We start from the raw sequence: 11,372 nt of genomic DNA, 5'->3' as shown, positions 1-11,372 counted from the left end.
ATAAATAAGGCACCTAAAAAGAGAGGTCAAAGAGCTTCTAACGCTACAAATAATGCACCTCAAAATCGAGGTAAAAAAGCCCCTAATGCTATAAATAAGGTACCTCAACATAGAGATCAAAGAGCCACTAATGCTACAAGTAATGGACCTCAAAATCAAGGTCAAAAAGTCCCTAATGCTATAGATAAGGCTCCTAAAATAGAGGTCAAAGAGCCTCTACTGCTATAAATAAGGCACCTAAAATAGAGGTCAAAGATCCTCTAATGCTAGAAGTAATGCGCCTCAAAACGTTCTTAATGCTATAAATAAGGCACCTAAAAAGAGAGGTCAAAGAGACTCTAATGCTAAAAGTAAGGCACCTCAAAATCAAGGTAAAAAAGCCGCGAATGCTATATAAATTATAAGGCACCTAAAAAGAGAGGTCAAAGAGCCTCTAATGTTAGAAGTACTGCACCTAAAAATCGAGGTCAAGAAGCCCCTAGTGCTATAAATAAGGCACCTAAAGATAAAGGTCAAAGAGCCTCTAATCCTACAAGTAATGCACCTCAAAATCGAGGTAAAAAATCCCCTAATGCTAGAAATAAGGCACCTAAAAATCTAATGCTAGAGGTAATGTACCTCAAAATCGAGGTCAAAAAGCACTTAATGGTATAAACAAGGCACCTAAAAATAGAGGTCAAAGAGCCTCTAAAGCTACAAATAATGCACCTCAAAATCGAGGTAAAAAAGCCCCTAATGCTATTTATCAGGCTCCTACAAATAGAGGTCAAAAAGCCCCTAATGCTAAATATAAGGCTCCTAAAAATAGAGGTCGAAGAGCCTCTAATGCTTGAAGCAATGCACTTCAAAATCGAGGTAAAAAAAGCATCAAATGCTATAAATAAGGCACCTAAATATAGAGGTCAAAGAGACTGTAATGCTAGAGGTAATGCACCTTAAAATAAATGTAAAAAAGACCCTAATGCTATAAATAAGGCACCTAAAATAGAGGTCAAAGAGCCTCTAATGCTAGAAGTAATGCACATCAAAATCGAGGTCAAAAAGCCCCTAATGCTATAAATAAGGCACATAAAAATATAGGTCAAAGAGCCTCTAATGCTAGAAGTAATGCACCTTAAAATCGAGGTAAAAAAAAGACTAACACTAGAGATAAGGCACCTTGAAATACAGGTAAAAAAAAAAAACTCTAATGCTAGAGATAAGGCACCTAAAATAGAGGTAAAAAAGCACCTAATGCTAGAGATAAGGCACCTTGAAATACAGGTAAAAAAACCTCTAATGCTACAGATAATTCACCTAAAAATAGAGGTAAAAAAGCTCCTAATGTTAGAGACAAGACACTTAAAAATATAGGTCAAAATGCCGCTAATGCTAGAGATAGGGCACCTCAAAATAATGCCAAAAAGCCCCTAATGCTAGAGGCTAGAGATAAGGCACCTCAAAATCAGAGGTCAAAAAGCCCCTAATGCTAGAGATAAGGCACCTAAAAGTAGAGGTCATCTTCTTCTCCTTCTTTGTCTGCATCTTTTCCCACTTTTATGCGGTGTCGATGTTTCTGGCCAGCGTTCTCCATCTACCTCTGTCCCACACTTCATCACCGGTTAATCCCTTTGATCGAAGGTCATGAAGCCACTAAAGCTAAAGTTAAGGCACCTCAAAATATAGGTAAAAATCCCCTAATGCTAGAGATAAGGCACCTGGCACCTAAAATCAGAAGTCTAAAAGCCCCTAATGCTCGAGATAAGGCACCTTAGAATAGAGATCATAAAATCCATAACGCTAGAGATAAGGCACCTCGAAACAGAGGTCAAAAAGCCCCTAATGCTAGAGATAAGGCGCATAAAAATAGAGGTAAAATAGCTCCTAATGTTAGAGATAGAGCACCTAAAAACAGAGGTAAAAAAGGCTCTAATGCTAGAGAAAAGGCACCTTAAAAAAAAGAGGTGAAAAAGCCCCTAATGCTATAGATAAGGCACCTTAAAATAGAGGTAAAAAAGCCCCTAATGCTAGAGGTAAGGCACCTAAAAATAGAGGTCATAAAGCCCCTAAATCTAAAATTAAGACACCTACAAATAGAGGTAAAAAGCCCCTAAAGCTAGAGATAAGGCACCGCAAAATAGGAAGTAAAAAAGCCCCTAATGCTAGAGATAAGGCACCTCGATATAGAGGTCATAAAACCCTTAGAGGCACCTATATATATATATATATACATATATATATATATATATATATATATATATATATATATATGTGTATATATATATATATAAATGACTAACGATTTTTATTTCAATTAATGTAAATATCAACCAAAATGGCATTTAATATCGAATCCTATCTTTGGGAATGAATATCCACAAGAAATTCATTTATGATAACAGCTTCTGGCTGGGCATATATTCGAACATATGCCTCTTAGCCGCAACCATGCTTGCAGACTGTAACCAACCATGCTATCAAGACAAATGCAAGTTTATTACAATTCTACCGTATATATTCCTATCGAATTCAGGAATCTATTCTTAGATATGAAATAAACTCATCTCCACTATGATAGGTGATTAGTGTTTGCAACACGTTGATATATACAGGGGCGTAGAAGCAGGGGGGGCTAAAGCCCCCCCCCCCCACATTTTTGCAGAAAATATGCTCTTAAACATTCAGATTTACATCTTTTTAAATGCATTTCATCTCTGGCAACAGCTCTTGTACGATCTCACCCTCCCACCCCACCCCCGCCACGTAAGTATCATGTTAGTACCCAGCATCATAGTTTCACAGTCCCGTACGTCACTCGTCACTCGCTTAGTTTTACAGAGAGCAGCCCCAATATTGGTAATCAAGCCACTTAAAATGTTTGACCCACAGTGCATACCGTGCAAACTTATGTTAATCTATCCATCATTAGGCTACCAAACATTATTATAGTAACAAACTACATTATTGATACGCAGTAATAAATTGAAAACATGACACACGCGAACAAATGTAGTTGACGAATATCACACAAATAAACATATGCATGAATGTATATATATACATGTATATATTTATATATATATATATATATATATATATATATATATATATGTATATATATATAAATATATACATGTATATATATATATATATATATATATATATAGGCCTATATATATATAATTTCTTCATAATTCTTTTTAAATATGTATACCTTTATATAATTTCAGAGCTTACGAAGTATTAATAATACATTATTCATACACTTTTAATATGTATATTTTCTGGTCTCAGGCATGACTTTCCAATGTGTATGTTTATATTATAAATATGCTTGTTCTTAATTTTGCTTACTTACAATTCTATATATATATATATATATATATACATATATATATATATATATATATATGTATATAGGCCTATTGGTATTTTATGATTGTTATTGTGTAAAAATTGGAATTGGTCATATAAAAATCTTCCAAAAATATGATTTTGTTTTTGATACAATATGCTGTCAGATGCCAGGAAATCGCATCTGAGGGTGTTTCATCATAAAACTTTTCTGGGGGAGACCCCCCCTCCCCCCATATACCTTCGCGCCTGCGGCTCCGCCTTCAGTGTTATTTCGAACTTTAGCCCCCCCAAACAGGAAAACGCTCCTACGCCCCTGATATATTCATGATAAATAACCACGCGTTGTAAACTCACTAATCAGCTCTCATAGTGGAGGGGGATTACCTTCAAGTCTAAGAACAGATTCCTGAATTCGACAAGAATATGTACGTTAGACTTGTAATAAACTTGTATATATATATATATATATATATATATATATATATATATATATATATATATATATATATATAATAAATAAGTTTATATATAGATATATATATATATATATATATATATATATATATATATATATATATATATATATATATAAATGTATATATAATAAATATATATATATATATATATATATATATATATATATATATATATATATATATATATATATATATGAAAGAGATAGAGAGGTCTTATCTCTTATTCTTTTAAGAAATGCAATCGTTTTCGGGAATACTTATCGAAAAATATAATCACACCGATATATTTGAATTCCTTATTACATTTTTATATGGAACATCCTTAAATATTGTGGGAACTGACTATTCCAATAAATATAAGTCGGAATGATATATCCTTTGTTTGCATTATTCTAGCAGCTGCTCTCTCTCTCTCTCTCTCTCTCTCTCTCTCTCTCTAGAATAAGTTAGATAAGATCATAAGAACTCTCCAAATGCTTAAACTAAATCGCTCTACCAAAGTGCAAATGGAGTCTCGGGGAATGGACTAAAAAGTCTTTGAGACATCCAAAATCCTTGTAACACTCTCTCTCTCTCTCTCTCTCTCTCTCTCTCTCTCTCTCTCTCTGCGCATATATATATATATATATATATATATATATATATATATATATATATATATATATATATATATCTATATATATATATATATATATATATATATATATATATATATATATATATATATATTACCGCTAACTACTTTCAAGTTAGTGTTGGAATTGTTTTTCTTTCGGGTGAAGATTCCCTTGTTCCAAAGATGTTCAGTGGCCACCGAATAACAATGTTAGAACGAAACAAGCCCGTTTTCATTGCGAGTTGGAATCATTGAAATTAAATATCAATAGGGGTATTACCATCATCATCATCACTTCATAAATGTTAATAAGCAAACCTCGTCAAGCCATACATTAAGATCACCTAATTGCCACCTCTCCACCATCATCTTTAACCCCCACCTGGTTATATCCTTCTACCCCCATCCCCACATGTTTGAGGTTTAAAGGTCTCACAGTTATGATGAGATACTTATGGTGGAAATTTTAGTAAATGAAAAACAAAATACTAAGATGGCAATATTTCATACAGATTGCTTTCCGGGTGTTTAAAATTAAATAAAAACTATAAATAACAAAGTAAATATGCGTACATAAACCAAACTCTCTATATCCTTATATACCGGACTTACTTCCAATCCTAAAGGCCCTAGAGTATTTAGGAGACTTATATGTACGAGAGCAGTTTTTTATTCATAAACTTAGTTATAATTTCAATTTAGAATAAAGTACATCGATACCTGACATTTTACCTTAAGTTGTATTAAAATCGTGAAGATTTCACGATCATTGCTTAATTCAAAATACGTCAGTCTTGTATAACAGGCGAGTTATGTAAATTAATAAGAATATCTTCCGGCTTTACTAGAAAGCGTAGGTGTTGCAAGGCCGAGGGCTCAGACCATTGCTTTATGAATAGCACAATTCTTCAGCAGTTTGGCTATGCATAAGCAGTACACTTTTTTATATTTTCCTAATAAACCTATTAAAATATTTAGTTTATAGATTAATACCGACAAAGTTTTCATAAACTCTTCACATACTCTCACTGTTGCGCTATATACCTAGACCGAGCATACTCTCCCGCCAAAAGTTTAAAAGGCTAAGTTGAAAACGGTAACATTCTCCCTCCCACCATAGGCCTAACCAGCTTTCTTTCCCACTGACATAAATCACACTTAAACTATAAAAACCATATGATTATCATTAATACCAGTTTGATACTGATCATTTATAAAAACCCTAGAACATATCAGTGAAAAATACAGACGTCTCAGTATTTCAACTCTAAGCAGATACCTTTGCATAACCTCTGGTGGATGGTTATCATTATTCTTACTAGTCTACTGTTACAAATATTAGCATTAAAAATGCAAAAACAAATAGCACCATGATTTGGAAATAATACATCTATATATGACGTAATGAGATAGACGTATATACTTATTATACAACCAAAGCCTATAAAAGGTTCTTCTTACCTTCAAATGTTCTGGCATTAAACAAGGCTTCGGTTGTTCTGAAAGATCGATTCATTATGCCCGCACACTTCTTAAATTACACTATAGTTCCCCACTTCCATTTTTAATAACGAATCTATCTCATTCGTAATAGATGGGATGACCCCAGAGGAGGCACGATGCACGTCCTACCCCTAAAGCTGGTGGGTGGGGACTGGGGTGGGAGTCCCCGTCTCCCCGACTCCCCGTTTTCTGTGTGAGGGACCCCGTAGTCTCTTGCTGACTGAGTGACCAGTGACCAGTAAAACTATTATTCTATCAGTTCGTTACAACTATCTGGTGTGATATTTTACATTTCCAATCCAATTTTGTATTATTATTATTATTATTATTATTATTATTATTAGCTAAGCTGCAACACTAGTTGGAAAAGCAGGATGCTATAAGCCCAGGGGCTCCAAGAGAACTATAGCCCAGTAAAGAAACGTAATAAGGAAATAATAGGGAAAAAAACTATATGAGAAGTAATGAACAATTAAAATGAAATATTTTAAGAACAGTAACAGCATTAAAACATCTTTCATATATAAACTATAATAAGAGACATGTCACCCTGTCCAGCATAAATAGGCCTACATTTGGTACAAGTTTGAACTTTTGAAGTATGAGAGTAATTTGATTTAAAAATTCCATGAGACTTGAAGTGATGGGCTTCGTTCGTTCATTTTAGATTATTTACTTTATATAAAACCCGGGTTCTTGCGTTGGTGGGGATGCACTATCATACTACAACATTTCTGGATATACATAATCAAAACTTACCAACATTAATCACTAGTTGGGAATTTCAAACATTAATAATAATAATAATAATAATAATAATAATAATAATAATAATAATAATAATAATAATAATAATAATAAGGATAGGGAAGTGGGGAAAATGGGGAAAGGAAGAGTAGCCTACCCCTGGATACAATCCAGTTTATAGCTCAAAGGCAGGTACTCGGGTTGGGAAAGATTAAGGAAATAGGGAGAAAGAGAAGTACAGGAGAAGAATAAAAGAGAGGGGCAGACCCTCTTGCGATATTCCATTCAAACATTAGATAGATAGTACTTGAACCCCAATAATGCTCAATTTCATATAATTACATACCATAAAATTATCTTATTTTTCTTTGAATAATGCAAATCATGTATATATATATATATATATATATATATATATATATATATATATATATATATATATATATATATATACACGTGTGTGTATCGTACATAAGCCTATATGTTGTTCTTTCCTACTCCTACAATATACCACCATTTCGAATTGTTATTTATGTTTCAATTTTCATCTTGTCGTGATTCGGGTATATTTGCAATTTGTTTCAAGGAATGAAGTTCAAGAAAGTAGATACCTGATAAACATTATTGCATAGTACCATCCACTAAGAGTAGCTAGAACTGTTAAGAGATCCACAACTATAGATCTACATTCAGGAGATAAGAACGATGCAGAGATTAGCATCATATATATATATATATATATATATATATATATATATATATATATATATATATATATATATATAAACAACAACCTCTCTTCCAAGGCCAAGTCAGATAGCGTATAGGCCTATACATAATGTGAACAGTAAAGGGACCATGTCACTAAAGTGTGGAATGCCAGAGATTATAGTCTTGTAGTTACTGTTGCCTTTCAACAATTACTCATTTTGTAATCTACTAGTTAAGACGTTCAGTTTAACTAGAAATAATGTCCATTAACTTCCCCATGTTTAAATTTGAAAACAAGAGACTTGATTACTGTAATATGATTAAAAGCAGAATTAAGATCAAGATCAAGAATTTGAGCACCAAAATCAAGAAGATTTTTGTATATCACAGACAAACTGCCAGCATAGCCTTTGAGAACTAACTTTACCCTCCTAACACTTTCATTCATATCAAGATTTTAATAAGAGTTTTGTATCCCAGAGCGATAAAATGTCTAAAGCTGCGTCCAAGCAGGCGGTGATTTGGCAGGCGCAGTGTCTGAAACCTGAATTTAAGACTGTTCCAGCCATCCTCTCATATTTAACTGTCTAATTGGAATCTGTGCATTTTATATTTAATCATACACCTGACTTGCACATTTCCTAAAAGGAAACATATTTCAGTATTTTGTTATCATTTCTTTTCTTGAAATTTTTCTTGTCTAAGGATTAGCAGCTGATTTCTCAGAATTATATATATATATATATATATATATATATATATATATATATATATATATATATATATATATATATGTGTGTGTGTGTATATATATATATATATATATATATATATATATATATATATATATATATATATATATACATACATATTCCTGGTGCTGCAAATGCAAGGTAAACAGTTTAAGATTAAATTCAAGTCATGGGTAAATCCTTTTAGACAATATAATAGGAATTGTTTATATTACCACTACTCCCAATGAATAATTGATATACCATTTATCATTTTTCTTTCGCAGTGAACGCCTCTAACAGACCGGACTGGAACATTTACTTGCAACTGACGATGGCGACGTTCATAATGGGTTTCAGAAGACATTGATGGTCTGGAGAGCATAATTTTCATTGATTGATGGTGCTGTGAATTCGAAGAGAGACGCGATGTAGACTTACTGACCGAAAGTTAATATAAGATATAACGTTCCGTTACAAAGCAGACGGAGCTGAATGGAATACCAGCATTGCGAGCACTAAAGATAGGAGGAACAGCACGAGTGAACGGGTGAGCCTAGTCTCACACTTGGTAGTGAACGCCTACTCATACTACACATGAATAAGACGTGTTTCCCATCTGTTTTGTGACGCTTCATTGAAGTAGAATAAAGATAAATGTACTGTAAAATAAAGAATTTATGGAAATTAATTAAATGATAATGGTCTGATTCCGAATAAATTAGCTGCAGTTAATCATACGTCTGTTATTGACATGGACAGCCAAAAAATGTATAAAGTTAGATCGCCGCTACTGTACTGTGTTATATTACTGTTCATAATCGTGCATGATATTGATAATGGTGTTTTCAAGGGAAAGTGATTATCCTAGTACATGCGAAAGTGATAAGCTTGCCATCCAAGCAATGGAAGACCACAAATAAGCAGTTCGGTTGTCTCCTGGCTACTAGGCTACAGTGGTAACGTGGTTGCCTAGCATTCGCATGACAGATGATCGATCCCCGCCCAGGACAGTGAGCTTAAACTGTTTACTGGGGAGGCCACTGCTGTGGTTGGGCCCCACAGTGGGGTGTTGGACTTGCCCTGCTGACGTTCCGGTGAACATCTATTCTGCTAAAACTGGAACTGAAACCAGACACCTTTAACCTTTATGAAAGCCTCTTTCTGATTGAAATCCTTCTCGAACTTACTCCATGGAAGATAAACTTAATAAGACCTTTGAACATTTTTCAAACCTCCGCCAATATTTGATTTATCAAGACAAGTTACTAAAAGACAAAAGAGCAAAGTGAAAGGAAAGCTAAATTCCTAAGAAAAGGGATGATTTTGCGTGGATGAATATACTCTTTCATGAAATCTGGGAGGAAAAACATCCCATATATCAGAAAGATTTTTGGTGAAATAAAAAAACAAGAATCTAAAGACGAAGAATTATGTGAATTTAATTATATATTAAACACTGCATTTTCACCTGCTAGATATGAATATTCAACGTAATTAAATCTGCAATCAATTAACTGTTTCAGATTACAATATATATATTTTAATTTCGTGAGGAAATTTTTTGCAGTGTACAGGGTGCTCATAGATATTGTCTTTTAATATGGGTTGCTAAAACATTGAATCATTGGTCAGGTTTTATTTGAATCATTTTTACCCGAAGTTTTCTTGTTATAATACTGATTAACCTTTCAGTAGTTCCTCTGAGGTTTTTCCAATTTTCTTTTTGCAATACATTAGACAGTTATCTAATCTTACAGTGTTAAAAAAATCAGAAATTTATGATCTGCCAAATGTGAATAAATAGTAAGCTGGTGACATATGTAAAAAGATGTTTGTTCAGATACGTAAAAATGGCTTCCAAAATCAATTGAAATATAATTTTGTTATGAGCGATGTACCTACACAGTATTAGCTGCATTACACTGGTATGTGTATAGATGTTATGGTATTCTGTATGAATTACTCTGTATACGTAATGTGAGAGGATTGGGGGTCTTCCATTTAGACTCCAGATTCGCTAGTGTCTGCTATAGAAAATTCATGATTAATTACATGTGTAGAGCAATTGATAAAAAACAAAGTGCTTCATTACACTTTCCTGACTGTGCATCAGCTCTTCATAAGGTTTTTCTTTGTTGGGTGGACAGGGTACCAATGGAATGTGTGAAGTGTTGGCGTCCTAGGAAATGTTTAGATAATTCAGAAGATCAATATGATGTAATGATGATATTGATGATGATAAGGGCGATTAGAAATGTGTTCCATGTTGAAAATAGTCAGTTATTCCATCGGTGAATGCATTCGTCTCTGATACACATGGGGCGTTATAAAGCTCAGGTGATGAACGTGTGTTTATCTAAAGCATCGGCGTTTCGTACATTTCATGGAAACTTGAGCGCCCATGCTTCGTCAGCATAATCTCTTCAGAAAAAAACAAGGATATCTCATCATTCCAGGTTAGACTTTCGTATCGGGAGTCCCTCAAGTCATTCCTAACTTACCAATTCATTCGAAGATTCCTCGTATTCCGTTATCTTTCCAGGAAGAAGATGAAAGCTTAATATATCTGTTTCTCGTACTTGTTCGATACAAGTTAGTGAGCTTCTGTTAATCTGTACTGAGAAATAATATAAACAGACGCCCTAGTGTAGTGGGAATGAGTGGCCTCGTAGTATTTCTTACTAGCGCAAGTATAAGAAGCTTCCTCTCAGCGAGCGTGTAATATTATGGTGTATATTTCCCGCCTGTAATATATCTACCCATTGAAGAATGCAGTGTAGCATTTATATATAAAGTAGTTGCACCAGTACTTGAAAGCTACGTTCCTTGCACTTGAATGGTATATAATTCATTTTTAAAAAGGTCAGATGAAAGAATGAATCTATCAAGGGCAAACAATTATAAGCAGTAGCATTCCTCTAGTTGTCAAAGTTGAGAGATTACGCCTTGGAACCTGGGTCTGCTGTTGTTGAGCAAGAATTTATCAGTAAGAGATTGTTGGTAGAAGCTTCCGTCGAATATTTGCTGTTCGAAACTTAACAACTTTTAATGGATGACTGTTAATATGAGCTAAAGTCCACTTCGAGGAAAAGAAAAATGTTTTGAGAGAGCGATCTATTTATCAGAAATCATTAGTTGAAAGAATGATTCTGCTGTTGATGAATGACCGTTAGTTCCAGGACAGACCTTCAACTGATGATTGTTTGTTAGCAGTCGACTAAGTTTGCTGTTGAAGAGCATTGCGAGGCA

General features: G+C 33.8%; 1 protein-coding gene and 1 long non-coding RNA gene across 2 annotated transcripts in view; one reads left to right on the top strand and one right to left on the bottom strand.

Moving 5' to 3' along the window:
- LOC137616575 (uncharacterized) overlaps nt 1-6,071 on the bottom strand; it is a 133,960-nt gene extending 127,889 nt beyond the window's left edge. The window contains exon 1 of the long non-coding RNA XR_011039450.1: nt 5,890-6,071. This is a non-coding gene — a long non-coding RNA (uncharacterized lncRNA). The remainder of the gene's footprint in view (nt 1-5,889) is intronic.
- LOC137616574 (uncharacterized) overlaps nt 1-10,560 on the top strand; it is a 423,519-nt gene extending 412,959 nt beyond the window's left edge. The window contains exon 7 of the mRNA XM_068346454.1: nt 8,408-10,560. Coding sequence (XP_068202555.1) covers nt 8,408-8,490 — 83 coding nt within the window. The 3' untranslated portion in view covers nt 8,491-10,560. The remainder of the gene's footprint in view (nt 1-8,407) is intronic.
- The last annotated feature ends 812 nt before the right edge of the window (nt 10,561-11,372 follow it).

Source organism: Palaemon carinicauda, chromosome 22, assembly GCF_036898095.1.
Source record: "Palaemon carinicauda isolate YSFRI2023 chromosome 22, ASM3689809v2, whole genome shotgun sequence".
Lineage (NCBI taxonomy): Eukaryota > Metazoa > Arthropoda > Malacostraca > Decapoda > Palaemonidae > Palaemon > Palaemon carinicauda.
The sequence above is the reverse complement of the archived record's forward strand: the minus strand, read 5'-3'. Positions and strand labels throughout refer to the sequence as shown.